Source organism: Dasypus novemcinctus, chromosome 10 (assembly GCF_030445035.2).
Source record: "Dasypus novemcinctus isolate mDasNov1 chromosome 10, mDasNov1.1.hap2, whole genome shotgun sequence".
NCBI classification, from domain to species: Eukaryota; Metazoa; Chordata; class Mammalia; order Cingulata; family Dasypodidae; genus Dasypus; species Dasypus novemcinctus.
The window spans coordinates 30,636,958-30,657,040 of NC_080682.1; the positions used below are offsets into that span (position 1 = coordinate 30,636,958).

Sequence of the window (20,083 nt, forward strand, 5' to 3'; positions counted from 1 at the left end):
TAAAAATATTCTTATTAACTGGGTTATTGATAACATATGCTATATGAGAAATATTGAAGATAATTTTTCTATTGTTATATAGTGAAAAAAATTTTCGAAACTGAATATTTTATGCCAATTATCAATGTCTCATTAAACAATCATCTGTTCATGTGCAGAAATTGGAAGAGACATTAGTTACCATTAATTAAATATTGGTATATTTTTAAAGGGAAACCACTCAAGATTCCACATGACAAAGAGATAAATATATACAACCCATTAACTTTTTAATCTTTTTTTAAAGTTAATAGATCACACAAAACGTTACATTAAAAAAATGAGGGAAACAGACTTGGTCCAGTGGTTAGGGCATCTGTCTACTACATGGGAGGTCCATGGTTCAAACCCCGGGCCTCCTTGACCTGTGTGGCGCTGGCCCATGTGCAGTGCTGATGCATGCAAGGAGTGCCATGCCACGCAGGGGTGTCCCTGTGTAGGGGAGCCCCACATACAAGGAGTGCGCCCCATAAGGAAAGCCGCCAAGCACAAAAGAAAGTGCAGCCTGCCTAAGAAAGGTGCCACCCACATGGCGAGTTGACACAACAATATGATGCAACAAAAAGAGACACAGAATCCCGTGCCGCTGACAACAACAGAAGCAGACAAAGAAGAAGACACAGCAAATAGACAAAGAGAACAGACAAATGGGGTGGGGGGAGGGAAGAGAAATAAATAAATAAATAAATCTTAAAAAAAAAAAAGTGAGGTTCCTATATATCCTACTCCCCACCCTCTACCCCCATCAATTTTTTAATTGTATTTTTTGAAGATACATAGATCACAAAAAACTTTACATGTGAAAAATATAAGAGGTTCCCATATACCCCCCATATCCCCTCACCCCACTCATCCCACATCAACAACTGTTTTCTCTTTCATCATTGTGGCACATTCATTGCCTTTGGTGAATACATTTTGGAGCACTGCTGCACCACATGGATAATAGTTTATATTGTAGTTTACACTCTCCCCCAGTGCATTAAGTGGGTTATGGTAGGATATATAATGTCCAGCATCTGTCTCTGCAATATCATTTAGGACAACTCCAAGTCCCAAAAATGCCCCTACATCATATCTCTTCTTCCCTCTCCCTGCCGTCAATAACTACCATGGCCACTTTCTCCACATCAGTGCTACAATTTCTTCCATTACCAGTCAAAATAATTCCATAGAAGAATATCAGTAAGTCCACTCTAATCCATATTTTATTCCTCCATCCTGTGCATCCTAGGATGGTGATGTCCACTCCACCTCTATATTGAGAGGGGGCTTAGATTCCACATGGATGATGGATGCAATTCTCCTGCTTGTAGTTGTAGGCACTCTTGGTTCCTGGGTATGGTGGTTGACCATCTTCACCTCCCTGATAACTGACCTGGGTAAGTCCAATGAAACAGAGGGTAGGAGTTACAACTCTGCTGAGATTCAGGGCCCAGCTGGCACATGAACAGTCCAGATATTCAAGTCTCCTGAATATACACCAATCCTAGTACCAACTTTTGAATTACCCATGTGTGATATTAATATTAGATTTTCATTCTTTTTTCTATTTACATGATTTGTTACATGACATCATGCTTCTGCTCCAGAGTGTCCTCATTGCCTTTTTCACTTCTGCATTTCTAAGTGTGTAGATTAAAGGGTTTAACATGGGTGTTATCATGCTATAAAATACTGCCACTACTTTATCAATGGGGGAGGTGCTCATGGGTCGAAGATACACAAATAAACAGGGCACGAAGAATAAGACAACCACAGTAATATGTGAGGCGCAGGTAGAGAAAGCCTTCCGTCGTCCCTCAGAGCTGTAAGATTTCAGGGAGCAAAGGATGAGGACATAAGAGGTAATAAGAATAGAAAAACTAAGCAAACACATAAACCCACTGTTGGTGGCAACAAAAGGTCCAGTGATGTGAGTGTCAATACAGGAGAGCTTCAGCAGAGGGTAAACATCACAGGAGAAATGATCAATGACATTGGGTCCACAGAATGGCAACCAAACAATGAAAAGGATTTGAATTACAGCATGAAGAAATCCCCCAACCCAGGACAGGACCACCAAACAGACACACACACGCCGATTCATTTTTATCATGTAGTACAGAGGCCTGCAAATGGCCATATAGCAGTCATAAGCCATCACCGAGAGCAAGATAACCTCAGCTCCACCTATGACATGCTCTACAAAGAGCTGGGCCATGCACCCAGTGAAGGTAATAGTTTTCTTCTCAGCACGTAAGTCAAATATCATTTTTGGAACTGTATTAGAACAAAATGCACCATCTTGAAATGATAAGTAAGACAGAAAAAAGTACATAGGGGACCCCAGAGCTGGGCTGCTGGCAATTGTTACTATGATGAGTAGGTTGCCTGCCATGGTGAGAAAGTACATGATTGTAAACACAACAAACAGGAGGTTCTGTACATCTGGGTTCTGCGTCAGGCCAAGCATGATGAATTCTGTCACGTTTTTCACTTGCTCCATGATCCAGTTTTGTATTTGGATAATTGATATATCTGCAAATGGCATATGGATTGTGATTTGGTAGATCAATTTTGATCAAGACAATAATGTATCTCTCAGGTAATATGTTTCTTTTAGGATTGATGGTAACACACGCAGATAACCTTAGACTTAAAATACAACTATATTTTCAGTCATATAAGGTATTGAATACATAACCCCACTTACACACACATATATGCAAGCACTATTAATGGCTGTTTTCATCCAAGACACATTTCATGCAATCGTATACTCCCGGGTACTTTCTTATTTGTGCCACAAGATTTTCTCAAAAAGACAAAGAAAAATAAATAAGAGGGCATCCCTGTGTTTCTTTTCTAGTCATTCAGGCTTATGAGGCTAAACTTAGCCTTTTATTTTTACCTTGTTTTAGGCCAACTACCAAACATCAAGTGAGTTCTGTATAAAATTAAGGATGATGTCACATTTCAGACATAACTGAACTAGGTGAACTTTAAGCTGCATAAAAATACACATAGCAGTTTTATTCGTGAGCTCATGCATCATTGAAACAGAATTGATATTCTTATGCAATTCTGTTTATCACACAACTCTCCAAGAATGATATCTTGAAGAGGATAAAAAAGTCTGCTTGATGACATGCAATACTCACCAAATGTATTTGTAACTTTAGTACTTATCATTTGGGGGAAGTGTTTGTATCCTAAAGATAAAAAAATAGTTTTCTACACATCTCCAAATGATTATTGAAAGATCCAAAAAGAGAAAAGCACATATCCTAATTCTTATGATTGAAATAATTCCTTGCTATAATATTAAGAAAAAATAGGTCAACTATGAGTATATATAAATGAAATAGGTATTCACTGAAAGATGTTTGAAAAATCAACCAACAATATTCAGAAAAATTCACATTCAGAAATCAATACAGCAAGCAATAGAAAAACATTAAACTTAATAAATTCAAAAGCATACTGACATTTAAAGATACTCTTAAAGATTATGAATATTAATACGCTCAATTAGAAGCATGTAAGGTCAGAGCCTGAAAGGTCATTCATATAAACACTATTTTTTAAAATATTACATATGTTTCAGTGATGTTAATAGAATTTGTTCAGCCACAAGTAGGTATTCATCAAAATAATATAAGTTTAGCCTATTATATGTTAACAAGGTAAAAACTAACAAGAAAACATAGAACCACATCACAATAAACCATGGAATATAGTTAATAGCATAATTATAATTTTTCATCAGTTGTAGCACATATACCACAGTAATGCAAGGTGTCAATAATATGAAGTAGTCATCCTGGAACTTTGTATTTTCTGAATGATTTTTCTGTAAATGCACAATTTCTCTAATTAAAAAACAACAACAAAGAAATTCCTAAACTCAAGTAAGTTTATTTCTTATATCAACACTGCATAAAAGGGAATAAAAGCAAAAATAATTGTATGTATTAAAAATATTAAAAATTCTGCTCAAAAACAGAGAGCAAATAAATTAAAACTGATCTATAGAAGGGAAAGACATGTTATGTAAATATGCAATCATATGAAAATAGGAAATATTGATGGATTCAGTACAGAATGACACAGAACAAACTCAAAACATGTTTCCAACAGATGACAGAAATCTATTATAGAAACAGCATTCACAAATAAAGAAAATGTCTATGCACACTGTTATAAAGAAGAGGCAAAAATAATGAAAAGATAATTCTCATGAAAAAAGTTACACATCTGAACTACCCTTTATTTTATAAGCCCTCAGGAAATGCAATTTAACATGTGAAATATATTTTACTGGTAAATTAACAAAGATGAATATGACCTCTATTATCCAGTGCTGATGAGTGTATGTTGGTATTAAATATTCTAGAAATAAAAAAGACTTTTTATAAAAGGCCTTTCAAATTAGTTATGCTCCTTGCTCCCTTAATACTTACTCTTGGCAATCTAGTTTAAATAAGAAATATCGGCAAAGCTTATGCATACATATTGTATTTCATAATATTTTTCATAATATTGAAAATGTAAAGAAATTCAGTGTCTACAAAGATGAGTAGTCAAATACATGATGATGTATAGTTATAAAATAGGTGGACAATGAAAATATTTGTAGTAAATAATGTTGATGTGGAAAGGTGATTTTAGGATAATAGTGAGTGGAAAACTTCAAATATAAGATGGCATTTCTAATATCATTTGAGTAAAATGACATATATAATAGAAATGACTCTAAAAAGACATTAAAGAATAATAGTCTTTTATGAGTTATGGAATATGGGAAAATTTTATGTTCTTTTATAAAATCAGTTTCATGATCCTATTTTTTTAAAGGAAATATATCATCTTTACTGTAAGTAACATAATTTAATAAAAGATTTACTTTTTTCTTTTATCTGGCTCCATAATATCTCAAGTGACTGCTTTCATGAGTATATTGTGTATGTTGGTCATTGTTCATAAAGATCTTCTGAAATAGACTGTATATTTAAATATCTCTTTCCTGCAAACTGAAGACCCTAGTGTCACCTTGATAGAAAAATATCAATAAAGTTGTCACTGGTCTTCCATAACTTCCTGACACATTAAGACAAGTAATAGGCTCAATCTATGACAAGACATCTTATCTATAGAAAACACTTTGCATGGACTTTCCAATTACTCATACATCACTGACTTCTGCTTTTCAAACTAATGCATTTTTACTTTAGTAGAATAATTCTTTCCTGTCTTTACTGATTCAGAAATGATTATTTAGAGAAACTTCCTAGGTTCAGAAGAGTTCATGGGCAGAATTTATTTTTGCTCTAAAATATCACACCAACCTGTGAATGTGGTCCACATGCATTCCAACTCAGATAATACATTTCATTAATCAGAAAATTTCCAAAGTTTTCAGCTTCAGTGTAAGCTTGGAAGAAGAGCTTAAATTTTTTGATGGATTTCTCTCCAGGACTCTCCTTCATTGGCATTTGCTTTTTTGCTCTTTAGTGACTATATGAAATATAATATAGAGCCACTTGAGATTAGTTCAAACCATATTTAAAACACTGGAAATAGAAAATTATGTCGAAACAGAAAATTTATGGATGACCAGCATTATGAATTCTACAGAAAAATGCAGTTGTCACAGAGCAGCAGGTTCCTGTTTTCACCTATTTTAAGACTTCTCTCAAGAAACTCTGTGCTCAGCCTAGAACTAGCTCCTTTGGTCATTGAGAACCTGGATCCATATGCAACTGGTAACACAGACTGCAGCATCTATTATTTGCAACTGCTTTTACTTATGTGTTGTTCCAGGCTCAGGTATCCCCAGAGTCTGTCTTTATCAACATTTTGAAGTGTGGTGTCAGGTAAATTTATAAATTGATATCACTAAGGGTGTTTTGAGTTTTCAGTTCCCAAAGGATTATAATTAGCAGCTTTGGCCAAGATGGCAGCCCAGCCAGGCCATTCTGTTCTCTCTTGTGCCTCTGGCATCTGCAACCATGGCAGGAATGAAATCCAGACCAGCAGACTTGCAGAAGTTTGGAAGGGAACTTGGAGTCTGGGACATAAGGCACAGAATGTTCTAGTTTTGATAGTATGAGACTATGAACTAATCAGAACCTATAAAGTGGCCCTAATAATACTTGTCTCAAAGAATTAAAATGAGGACTAAGCCTGTGAAAAAAATATAGATCAATGCAAAACTGCTGTGCCCTGAGCATAGACACAAGCAAGCTAGAGATACCTGCTGTCTAATATTAAAAATCAGAATCATTTCCAAGTGTAAGAGCTTTGTATTACAGCAAGTCTCATCTCCTGATACTGTCTCTTCTTCTTACTATATGAATTTAGGAAAGTTTCTCAGCCTCCTCATGTCTCAGTTCCCATATCTGTACAGAGGATGATAAGGTACCAATCTCATAGGACCAGTCTGGGGTTATATGAGATAATGCAAGAATTCTGCCTCAGATAGAGTAAAGGTTTATTGTTTGCTGTTGTCACCTTCTTTGCAGGAAATGAGAGCACATGGTGCTTCTGACCAGTTTTATCACAATAATTTGATCACTTCATATAGGCAGTTTGCTTTATTTTTGCCTATATTTGGTGGGATTCAGGAAGAATGCTGACAGTAGGAGATAAAAAAGTGCCAAGTTTTCTTGTATCCAATAATCAATAATGATTCATAACAATTCAAAAATCTTCTATGAGTGATCAATCTCTCCACTAAAATAGCTGACAGTGGATGCTGAGATTCCCTGAAAAGGTTACAGGATTAAAGGAAATGTAAATACAATTTGAACTAACAAATAACAAGCACTTTCTAACTATCAGTCACTCTAATTATATGACAATTGTATTTTCACATAAGTCCATGGTGGAGATATTAGTATTTCCATTTTGAATACAAGGAAACTAGTTGTTAACTCTGAGCATCTCTTGGGTAAGATCTTTTTTTTTTTTTTCTGATTTTTCTTTTTTTTGGTCTTTTTTTTTTTTAATATTACATTAAAAAAATATATGAGGTCCCCATATATCCCCCACCTCCCTCACCCCACTCCTCCCCTGCCATAGCAATAATCTCCTCCATCATCATGAGACATTCATTGCATTTGGTGAATACATCTCTGAGCACCACTGCACCTCATGGTCAATGGTCCACATCATAGCCCACACTCTCCCAAGTTGTATCCAGTGGGCCATGGGAGGACATACAATGTCCGGTAACTTTCCCTGCAGCATCACCCTTAATGCTAATAGTAATGCTTGGATTCAAATCCATACTTATCTGATTTCTAAGTTTGAAATCTAATATGTATGTTATTGTACCACAACACCGATGGATGCTATCATGTGTCTCATCCACTGGATGTGATATGAGAGAAATCCTAGACTCAGACTAGCTTTTGATTCTACTACCGGACAGGGGTATTCCTCAGACACACCTCATATATGAAGCTGATCAGGAAAGAGAAGATGGAGAAATTGGAACATCTTATAATTTCCTTTGCTACTTCTTGAAATATCTCAAGAAATTGCCTAAAGTCCATCCAGAGAGCTTTGATTCTGGGAATTTCTAAGAGCCTACAGGGTGGAAGGAAAGTGTAAGTAGAAGTACAGATTTAGGAACAGGGACCTCCTTTACATGAATGTCATAGGTTAAGATTCTAGGAAATTATACACATATCTAAATTTGCCACTTATCACAGCATTTGCTATGATAATGCTTCACAATGAGTTGCTTAACCAAAAGTAGTTACTGGAAAACTATAATCTAGATATCAGCAAGGTCATGATCTTCTTCAGAGTTTGTATCATTGTAGTGATGGAAGCCTTCAGTCACATGACTATGCCATTGGTAACCTCCTGTGGCTTTCCCTGACTCTGACATATGTGATAGTTTCCAAATTTCCTTACTTCATAAGGCCTCCAGTCATGAGAATTAAGACCTGGCCTCATTGGTTTTGCCACACCTAAATAGTATCTTCAAAGATCTTGTTCACAAATGAGTCCTCACCCTGACATAGTCAAAGATACTACTTAAATAATATAAATGGATTCACTCTGCCAACATCAAGAATGAAGATTGTGTCTTTTCTGGAGTATATGACTCAATCCCCATAGCCACCAAAAAGTTCATTGTGACATGATTCATCCACCTACTAATTATATGACTCCATGCATGTCATTCAACTTATCTGAACTTGTAAATAAGTCTTAAATAAAATTAGTTAGCTGGAGTGTATGCAATAGATAAAAATTGAAATCATCCATAACTGTATTTATGGATATACAGGACTTGGAAAATATTTTGTGAATTGAATTGAAAGAAAGAATGTCTGAATGCTCATTTTACCAGGGTGGGTTGTACCATTGGGTAGAGACCCAAGAAGTGAGAGTTGGGGTGGACCCACATCCTGGGGAGGACTAATGACATCAAATAGAGGGAACTGTATCTCTCGAGAGAAAGGGTGGCTCCCAGGGCATTAGGGCAGTTGAGCAAGTCAGGCCCTGAACACTGTTGCAAGTATCTCTGGACATGGCTCCTCAGGAAATGGAGATTGGCTGTCGCTGTGGGCCCCAAGGGGAGGGGAAAATGGATGTTGAATGGATGGAACCAAGGTAAATGAGGGGGCAAGAGAGGAGTTTCACGAGAGTACACGAGGATGAATATAAAACATGTAATATTACACCAAAAACATAGAGGGGACGACAGACTAATAATGTAAACCATAATGTAAAACATAGGATAACTAAAAAATTTAGAAAACTGTATATCCTAAAGTATGGGCCACATTGTAAGCAGAGATGTCACCTTGTTTGAAAGCTATTGTTTCGGAGTCTGTACATCAGTTTCAGTAAATATGATATAAATAAGTTAAAGATTATCACTGTGGAAGGGAAAAGGTTTTATGGTAGATGTGTGGGAGTACTGCATATTGTATATATGAATTACTGTGATCTAAGACTCTTGTGAAGAGAAGCTTAATAATTAGGAAAAAAGAAAAGAAAAAGATAGGATGTAGAATTTTTCCAAATCAATACATACTTTAGATCTAACCTTTAAACTCATCGCTATATTCTATTTTACTAGTAAGGGAACCTGACATTATATTGGGCTTCACTTTACAGGAAGTTTTGGATCACAGAGTGGTTCAACAATGGCGGTGGAGGAATACTGGTATGGGATGTTATTGACAAGCGATATATGGTTGACAGGGAGTTATTCAGGGCATATGTCCAGGGTGCATGGTAATGTTTGGATATACTCATAGTGGAAACAATTAAAAACAACAGCTGGGGGGGTACTGGGTTCCTGGCCGGGGGTGCTTGGTCATGGTCCCTAGGGGAGCAGCGGCAGTCCCCCAGGTGCAACGGTAAAAACCAGGAAGGAATGAGGGTCCAACAGTGGGTTCCTGATACTAATGACTATGCTTGTGAGCCTATACACCTGAAATAAGAACAAGGCCTAGAGCAGCATTGTGCCTGGGAATTTCCTCCTGATAGCCTTCATGTTACTCAAATGTGGCCAGTCTCAAAGCCAAACTCAGCATGTAGATGCAGTGCATTCCCCCCAGCGTGGGACATGACACCCAGGGATGAGCCTCCCTGGCACTGAGGGATCACTACCAAATACCAGCTGAAGATGCAACTAGAAAATGACCTTGAATTAAAGGTTCAACGTGAATCAGCAAAATATTCCTGTCTACATATAATAACATGACTTTAAAATGCTGTTGGACCTAATGTAAGGGGGAAATGGAAAGGAGAAATGAGTTTATATGGCTACGAGTCTCTAAAAAAGAGTCTGGAGGTTGTCAGAAGGATTGCCCTTATGCACACCGGAGCAGAGTCTCAGAGACAGATAAAGTAGATACAACCCCATGTATTGGTTCTTTTGAGGGCTAAAGAGACCCACGGGTTCTATGGTCATGGCAGATGGGGTTCACTGCCATGTCAGTTGGCCCTTCTTTGGAGCCGGTGTTTCTGTGTGATGGAACTGGACTCAGATGAGATCTCTTTTCACAAGACTTTCATGCTACTTTACTGGAATTGTAGTTGGTGTTGGGGTTTAAGATATATTTAGGGGATTTGAATCTCTGGACTGACAATATGATAGCACGCCCTGAACCTTAACAGACTTCAACTCCTACACTCTTATTTATTGGACTTACCCCACTCAGCTAACATGGAGTTGAAGAATGTCAACCACCACACCATGGAGCCTAGAGTGCCTACAACTGAAAGCAGGAGGATTGCATCCAGTATCCATGTGGAATCTAAGAACCCTCTTGACGTAGATGTGCAATGGGTACAACCAATCCAATGTCCACAGAGAAAATGTGGTATTGGTGTGGGAAGGGTGGCCATGGTGGCTGCTGGGTGCGGGGAATGGGAGATAGATATGAGATGTGGAGGCGTTTTCGGGACTTGGAGTTGTACTGGGTGGTGCTTCATGGACAATTATGGGACATTGTAGATCCCCCCAGGGCCCACTGGATGGAACGTGGGAGAGCGTGGGCTATGATGTGGACCATTAACTATGAGGTGCATCGATGCCCAGAGATATACTTACCAAATGCAATGGATGTGTCATGATGATGGGAGAGAGTGTTGCTGTGGGGGGAGTGGGGGGTGGGGGCGGTGGGGTTGAATGGGACTTCATATTTTTTTAATGTAATATTTTTTAAAAAATGAATTAAAAAAAAAACAGCACACACACACACAAATAATATAAGTGGATTCACTCTGCCAATATCAAGAATGAAGATTGTGTCTTTTCTGGAGTATATGACTCAATCCCCATAGCCACCAAAAAGTTCATTGTGACATGATTCATCCACCTACTAATTATATGACTCAATGCATGTCATTCAACTTATCTGAACTTGTAAATAAGTCTTAAATAAAATTAGTTAGCTGGAGTGTATACAATAGATAAAAATTGAAATCATCCATAACTGTATTTATGGATATACAGGACTTGGAAAATATTTTGTGAATTGAATTGGAAGAAATGTTTTGACAGTAGATGTATCCATCACTGTCGGTTATCATTTATTGAATCCTGAACTATCTGTGTGATCATTGGCTATTGAGCCAATTTTCTGTGCCTCAGTTTCTTGTTCTGCAAAATAAAAGTTTGTAAAATATAGAGATGTTATAAGAATCTAATAAATCACTAAAAGAGGGATATATTATTGAGGGTAAATATGTTTTGGTATTAGAGAAAATTGACCATGTTTAGTTATCAGTGGGCAGAAACTAATACAGGTGGAGAGAGAAGAGAGAGAGAGAGTAAAGATAGAGGATAAAAATGAGGTAATCAATAGAGGCTTGTTTGAAGAGGCAGATAATGCTAATTTTTCACAGATTTTTTCCAGTGAGACTGCTTTGTTCTGGTGACAAGTGATCATGAATTAGAGGGAAAGTTGAATCCATTCTTTTTTTTTTTTTTTTTTCATCTTTTTTTTTTATTGATTTTGTGATAATATTACATTAAAAATATATATGTGAGGTCCCATTCAACCCCACCCCCCCACCCCACCTCTCCCCCCCCCCCCCCAGCAACACTCGTTCCCATCATCATGACACATCCATTGGATTTGGTAAGTACATCTTTGGGCACCTCTGCACCTCATAGTCAATGGTCCACATCATGGCCCATACTCTCCTCCATTCCATCCAGTGGGCCCTGTGAAGATTTACAATGTCCAGTGATTGCCTCTGAAGCACCATCCAGGGCAGCTCCATGTCCCAAAGACGCCTCCACCTCTCATCTCTTCCTGCCTTTCCCCATACCCATCAGCCACCATGTCCACTTTCCCAATCCAATGCCACCTCTTCTATGTGGACATTGGATTGGTTGTGTCCGTTGCACCTCTATGTCAAGAGGAGGCTCATATTCCACATGGATGTTGGATGCAATCCTCCCACTTTCAGTTGTAATCACTCTAGGCTCCATGGTGTGGTGGTTGTCCTTCTTCAACTCCATCTTAGCTGAGTGTGATAAGTCCAATAAATCATATTGTAGGTGCTGGAGTCTGTTGAGGCTCAGGACCTGGCTATCACATTGTCAGTCCAGAGATTCAAATCCCCTAAATATATCTTAAACCCCAACATTAACTGCACCTCCATCACCTTAGCATGAAAGTCTTATGAAGGAAGATCCCATCTGAGTCCAGATTCATCACACATAAACATCAGTTCCAAAAAGGGGCCATCTGACCTGGTAGTTAACCCCATCGGCCATGACCATATCTCCCATGGGTCTCTTTAGCCCTCAAAGGAACCGATATCTGGGGGTTGTATCTGCGTTATCTGTCTTTCTGACTCTGCTCAGTTGTGCATGAGGGCAATCCTTCTGCCAGCCTCCAGACTCTTTTTTAGAAACTCGTAGCCATATAAACTCATTTCTCTTTTCCATTTCCCCCTTACTTTAGGTCAAACAGCATTTTAAAGTCATGTTATTTTATGTAGACAGGGATATTCTGCTGATCCACATTGAACCTTCTGTATAAGGTCATTTTCCAGTTGCATCATCAGTTGGTAGTTGATAGTGGTCCCTCGGTGCCAGGGAGGCTCATCCCCGGGTGTCATGTCCCACGCTGGGGGGAAGGCATTGCATTTACATGCTGAGTTTGGCTTCAAGACTGTCCACATTTGAGTAACATGAAGGCTGACAGGAGGAAATTCCCAGGCACAATGTTGCTCTAGGCCTTGTTCTTATTTTAGGCTTATCAGCTCACAAGCATAGTCATTAGCATCAGGGGCTCACTGTTGAACCCTCACTCCCTCCCGGTCCCCGCCGCTGTACCTGCGAGACTGTCGCTGCTCCACTAGGGACCACGACAGAGCACCATTGGCCAGGAACCCAGTACCCCCCCTGCTGTGGTTTTTAATTGTTGCCACTATGAGTATATCCAAACATTACCATGCACCCTGGACATATGTTCTGTACAGCTCCCTGTCAGCCAAATATCACCTGTCATTGGTATCCCATACCAGTATCCCTCCATTGCCATTGTTGAAACACTCTGTGATCCAGAACTCCCCGAAATTTGAAGCCCAATATAATGTCATGGTCCCTTACTAGGGAATGGCATATAGCGATGGATTTAAAGGTTAGATAAAGAACTTGGATAAAGTTAGATAAAGAACTTAGATAAAGAATGTTGACTTGCAAAAATTCTACATCCTATCTTTTTTTTTTTTTTTTTCCCCCCCTAATTATTCAGCTTCTCTTCACAGGAGTCCTAGACCACAGCAATGCATATATATAATATACAGCACTCCCATACATCCACCACAAAACCTTTTTCCTTCCACAGCGATACTCTTCCACCCTATTCATATCATATTTACTTAACGTGATGTACAGAGTCTGAGACATTAGCTTTCTAACAAGGTGACATCTGTGCTTACATTATGGTGCATACTTTAGGATATACAGTTTTTTACATTCTTAGTTATCCTATGTTTTACATTATGGTTTACATTATCAGTCTGTCATCTCCTATATGTTATGGTGTAATATTACATGTTTTATATCCATCCTTGTGTACTCTCAAGAAACTCCTCTCTTACCCCCCATTTACCTTGGTTCCACACATTTAACGTCCATTTTCCCTTCCACCTTGGTGCCCACAGTGACAGCCAACCTCCGTTTCCTGAGGAGCCACTTCCAGAGATAGATGGAATAGTGTTCAGGGCCTAACTTGCTCAACTGCCCCAATGCCCTGGGAGCCACCCTTTCTCTCGAGGGATACAGTTCCCTCTATTTGGTGGCGTCAGTCCTCCCCAGGATGTGGGTCCACCCCCACTCTCACTACTTGGGTTTCTACCCCATGGTGACACCCACTCTGGCAGAATGAGCATTTAGACATTCCCCAGGAGCCCGTCCTGCATCAGACCCTCCCCTCCGAGCATTCTAAACAGGTAAACCTCTTTATTATATTTTGATATGATTTTCTCGGCATTTTACTCTCCACCAACACCTGACCCTCTCCTGTGTTCGTATACTACCCCTCCCTCCCCCCACTTTTGGGCAATGTTACCCATCCGTCCCTCCCCAGCCACCCTCAAACCCCCAAAGCCCCAACCAAAGGCAACCCCTTGCCCCCCTTTTATCTCTTCTTTGTGTTCATACTTACCACCATCTCGTCTTAAATTCCACCCCTGCAGACATCGGCTCATATCCTTCCTCCACCCTCCGATTTCCTGTAAGCCTATCGTTCAGTCTCTTGCTATCTAAGGCAGCTTGTTTATTTCATATCATTGAGGTCATGTAGTATTTGTCCTTCAATGTCTGGGTTGCTTCACTCAACATAAGGTTCTCAAGATTCATCCATGTTATCACATGTGTTTGTAGTGTGTTTGTTCTTACAGCCGAGTAGTATTCCATTGTGTGTATATACCACATTTTATTGATCCACTCATCTGTTGATGGGCATTTGGGTTGATTCCAACTTTTGGCAATAGTGAACAATGCTGCTATGAACATTGGTGTACATATATCGGTTTTTGTCCTTGTTTTCAGTTCTGCTGGGTATATACCCAGCAGTGGTATTGCTGGGTCATATGGCAAATCTATGGCTAGATTTTTGAGAAACCGCCATACTGTCCTCCAGAACGGTTGGATCCTTCTGCATTCCCACCAGCAGTGGATGAGTGTTCCCCTTTCTTCACATCCTCTCCAGCACTTGTATTCTTCTGTTTTTTTCATAGCTGCCAATCTTATGGGTGTAAGGTGGTATCTCATTGTAGTTTTGATTTGCATTTCCCTGATAGCTAGAGATTTGGAACATTTTTTCATGTGCTTTTTTGCCATTTGTATTTCTTCTTCGGAGAAGTGTCTGTTTAAGTCTTTTTCCCATTTTTTAAATGGGTTGTTTATCTTTTTATTTTCAAGATATAGAAGTTCTTTATATATGCACGTTATAAGTTTCTTATCAGATATATGATTGCCAAATATTTTCTCCCACTGTGTGGGCTCCCTTTTTACTTTCTTGACAAACTCCTTTGAGGTGCAGAAGGCTTTAATTTTGAGGTAGTCCCATTTATCTATTAGTTCCTTTGCTGCTCGTGCTTTTGGTGAGATATTCATAAATCCATTTCCTATTACAAGGTCCTGTAGATGTTTCCCTACACTGCTTTCTAAGGTTTTTATGGTCTTGGCTCTTATATTTAGGTCTTTGATCCATCTTGAGTTGATCTTTGTATAAGGTGTGAGATGGTAATCCTCTTTCATTCTTCTACATATGGCTATCCAGTTCTCCAGACACCATTTGTTGAATAGGACACTCTCTCCCAGTTGAGAGGGTTTGGTGGCTTTATCAAATATTATGTGGCTGTATATGTGAGGTTCTATATCAGAGCTTTCAATTCGATTCCATTGGTCTATGTGTCTCTCCTTATGCCAATACCATGCTGTTTTCACCACCGTAGCTTTGTAGTATGTTTTGAAGTCAGGTAGTATGATTCCTCCAATTTCATTTTTCTTTTTCAGTATGTCTTTGGCTATTCGGGGTCTCTTTCCTTTCCAAATAAATTTCATAGTTAGTTTTTCTAGTTCCTTAAAGAAGACTGCATTGATTTTTATTGGGATTGCATTGAATGTGTAGATCAGTTTTGGTAGGATAGACATCTTAATAATATTCAGTCTTCCTATCCATGAACAAGGAATAGTCTTCCATTTATTTAGGTCTTCTTTGATTTCCTTGAACAATCTTGTATAGTTCTCGGTGTGTAAGTTCTTTACCTCTTTAGTTAAATTTATTCCTAATATTTGATTTTTTTTGTTTACTATTGTGAATGGTATTTGTTTCTTGATTTCCTCCTGATCTTGCTCATTATTAGTGTACAGAAATGCTACTGATTTTTGCGCATTGATCTTATAACCTGCGACTTTACTAAACTCATTTATGAGTTCTAGAATCTTCGTTGTAGATCTCTCAAGGTTTTCTATGTATAGGATCATGTCATCTGCAAATTATGAAATTTTGACTTCTTCCTTTCCAATTTGAATGCCTTTTATTTCTGGTTCTTGCCTCAGTGCTCGAGCAAGTACTTCTAAGACAATGTTAAATAGGAGCGGAGACAGTGGGCATCCTTGTCTTGTTCCTGAGTTTAGAGGGAAGGAGTCTAGGATTTCTCCATTGTAAACAATATTGGCTTTAGGTTTTTCATATATACTCTTTATCATGTTCAAAAAATTTCCTTGTATTCCAATCTTTTGGAGTGTTTTTATCAAGAAAGGGTGCTGTATTTTGTCAAATGCTTTTTCTGCATCAATAGATATAATCATGTGATTTTTTTCCTTCAATCTGTTTATATGGTGTATTACATTGATTGATTTTCTTATGTTAAACCATCCTTGCATACCTGGGATGAATCCCACTTGGTCGTGGTGTATAATACGTTTAATGTGTTGTTGAATACGATTAGCAACTATTTTGTTAAGTATTTTTGCATCTAGATTCATTAGAGAAATTGGTCTGTAATTTTCCTTTCTTGTGATGTCTTTGTTTGGCTTTGGTACTAGGGTAATGTTGGCATCATAGAAGGAGTTGGGTAATGTTCTTTCTGTTTTGATTTTTTGGAATAGTTTTAGCAGGATTGGTGTCAGTTCTTTCCGGAATGTTTTGTAGAATTCACCTGTGAAGCCATCTGGCCCTGGGCTCTTCTTAGTTGGGAGATTTTTAATAACTGATTCTATCTCTCTGCTTGTGATTGGTTTGTTAAGATCATCAATTTCTTCTTTTGTCAATATGGGCTGCTTATGTGTTTCTAGGAATTTGTCCATTTCCTCTAGATTGTCATTTTTGTTGGAATATAGTTTTTCAAAATATCCTCTTATGATAGTCTTTATTTCTGTGGGGTCAGTGGTGATATCGCCTTTCTCATTTCTTATTTTGTGTATTTGCATCTTCTCTCTTTTTTTCTTTGTTAGTGTTGGTGAAGGTTTGTCAATTTTGTTAATCTTCTCAAAAAACCAGCTCTTGGTCTTCTTTATCTGTTCAAGTACTTTCTTATTTTCTATTTCATTTAGTTCTGCTCTTATCTTTGTTATTTCCTTCCTTCTTCTTCCTGTTGGGTCACTTTGTTGTTGTTTTTCTAATTCCTTCAAATGTGCAGTTAGTTCTTCAATTTTTGCTCTTTCTTCTTTTTTGATATATGAATTTATGGCTATAAACTTCCCTCTCAGTACTGCTTTTGCTGCATCCCATAAATTTTGGTATGTTGTGTTATCATTATCATTTGTTTCAAGGTAGTCATTGATTTCTTTTGAGATTTCCTCTTTGACCCACTGTTTTTCTAAGAGTGTGCTGTTTAATTTCCAAATCGTGGTGTGAAATCTGGGCTTCTGTCCCTTGCAAATCTCCAGCTTGACTCCACTGTGGTCAGAGATAATGTTTTGTATGATTTCAATCTTTCTGAATTCGTTCAGCCTTTCTTTGTGGCCTAGCATATGATCTATCTTGGAGAATGATCCATGTGCGCTTGAGAAAAATGTATATCCTGCTGTGTTTGGGTGTAGTGATCTATATATATCTATTAGATCCAGCTCCTCTAATATACTATTCAGTTGTTCTGTTTCTTTGTTGATTCTCTTTTGAGATGTTCTGTCCAGAGTTGATAGTGGTGTATTAAAATCCCCCACTATAATTGTAGATGTATCTATTCTTTCACTTAGTTTTTCCAGCGTTTGCCTGACGTATTTAGAGGCACCCTTATTAGGGGCATAGATATTTATGATTGTTCGATCTTCTTGACAGATTTTTCCTTTCACTAAAATGTAGTATCCTTCTTTGTCTCTCACAATTGTCTCACATTTAAAGTCTATTTTGTCTGATATTAATATAGCTACTCCTGCCTTTTTTTGGTTATTGTTAGCTTGTATGATTGTTTTCCAGCCATTCACTTTCAATCTCCATGCGTCTCTGGGTCTAAGATGTGTCTCTTGTAGACAGCATATGGATGGGTCATATTTCCTTATCCAATGTCCCAGTCTGAATCTTTTGATAGGTGAGTTTAATCCATTGACATTCAGTGTTATTACTGTCAAGGAATTATTTGTGCTAGCCATATTTTGATTGGATTTGTGTTTGTCATATTTTGTTTGTATATTTTTTTTGTCTTTTTTGTTATTGTTGTTGGTCTTATACTCTCCTCCAACTCTGCCTTTCCTGTTTTTTCCTTTCTTCCTGTAGAACTCCCTTTAGAATTTCTTGAAGGGGAGGTTTCTTGTTGGTATACTCTTTCAGTTTCTGTTTGTCTGCGAATATTTTGAACTCTCCATCATGTTTGAATGCTAATTTAGCTGGATAGAGTATTCTTGGTTGGAAATTTCTTTCCTTTAGTACTTTGACTATATCATACCACTGCCTTCTTGCCTCCATGGTTTCAGAAGAGAAATCAGCACTTAATCTAATTGAGCTTCCCTTGTATGTGATGGTTTTCTTTTCTCTTGCTGCTTTTAGGATTTTCTCTTTGTCTTGAGCATTGGATAATTTGACAAGTATATGTCTTGGGGTGGGCCTGTTGGGGTTTATGACTTGTGGAGTGCGCTGTGCTTCTTGGATATGTACATCTGTCTCTTTCAGTAGATTTGGGAAGTTTTCAGCCATTATTTCCTGCAGCATTCCTTCTGACCCCTTTCCCTTCTCTTCACCTTCTGGAATGCCTATAATACGTATGTTTGATCGTTTTGCATTGTCATTCAGGTCCCTAAATCCTAATTGGATTTTTTCTATCTTCTTATTGACCCCTTCTACTATCTGCTTGATTTCTGAAGTACTGTCTTCCACATCACTAATTCTCTGCTCTGTCTCTTCTAGTCTGCTGATATTTGCTGCAAGCGTATTTTTGATTTCTTGAACTGTGGTGTTCATTCCCATCTTATCTGTTATGTTTTTGCGTATGTCTGCAATTTCCCCTCCAAGTGATGTCTTCATGTTGTTAACCTCTTTCATTACTTCGTCAAATTTGTCGGTGATAAATGTTCTGAGATCTTTCATTGCTTGTGCCAAGTTTTGCTCCCCTTCGTGATTATTGGTTTGTTGATTGGATTCAGCCATGTTTTCCTGATTACTGGTTTGGTTTGTAGATTTTTGTTGCTTTCTGGTCATCTCTTTATCTTGACGGATTTAATCAGTTCCTTAGCTTCTTTGTCTGCTCTTGGAGGTTAATTAGCTGTTATTTTTGCATAGGTGTTATATCTTCTCTTTGTCACTTTTTTCTTCTTATTCTAGTTTCTTGTTGTTGGTTAAGTTCACTTTAAAGGAAAGTATTAGTGTTGGGGGAAGGCAATTGTGTAAGCAAGGGAAAAGTGTAAAGTAATATTGGTGATATATGTTAGCAAAGCAAGAATATGAGATCTGGGAGGATGGAGGTTAGATTTATGTAAATTGTGTAGAGTTATAGCAGTAGGTAGAGTACCTATTATGAGGTAGGTGATTGAATATGGGAGGATTATGGTATGAGTTAAAAAGCTATTGATTTCGTGAGAGAGGGAAGAGAAAAAAAATGGTAATAGTTTCAAGAGTGGATAACAGACAGAAAACAAAACATAGGTATTAGAAATTAAGACTTAGACCCTTCGTGGATCGAAGAAAGGGAGGTGGGAGGTGGAATATGGGAGAGCCAGTAGATGGTGGCAGATATCAAGATGTAGGGGAAAGAGGATAGTGCAGGTAGGCTAAATCAGTTCACACAGAAATGAGGCAGTGGAGGATGAGAAAACCCCAGCGAATGTGAGGTGTTTCCTGCCGCACCTATTTTATAATTGAGTTAAAATAAACTAAGTAGAATATGAGGGACAAGAGGGAGAGAGACAACAGAAAAAAAGAAAGAAAGAAAAAAAAAGAAAGTGGGGGGGAAGGGACGAGAGGAAGAAAGTAGAAGGGGATGGGCAAGGGGTGGGGAACAGATAGGGGAAAGAAAAAAAAAAACAGATATGCACGACCCAGAATTATAACACCCACTTCACAGCACCTACCACGAAAAAAAGCCTTAAATAACTGAGTAAAAGAAAGACTTTGGGGGATACACT

General features: G+C 38.1%; 1 protein-coding gene across 1 annotated transcript; it reads right to left on the reverse strand.

Annotated features, from left to right (window-relative positions):
* Positions 1–1,588: 1,588 nt before the first annotated feature.
* Positions 1,589–2,527, reverse strand: LOC101440473 (olfactory receptor 4C5-like). Its single transcript, XM_004466632.3, has one exon. It carries the CDS (start codon positions 2,525–2,527, stop codon positions 1,589–1,591), a length of 939 nt encoding a protein of 312 aa, XP_004466689.3.
* Positions 2,528–20,083: the final 17,556 nt, after the last annotated feature.

What these genes read in the sequence shown, in the direction of transcription:
- LOC101440473 (XM_004466632.3), bottom strand. Translation starts at nt 2,527, where the DNA reads ATGGAGCAAGTGAAAAACGTGACAGAATTCATCATGCTTGGCCTGACG.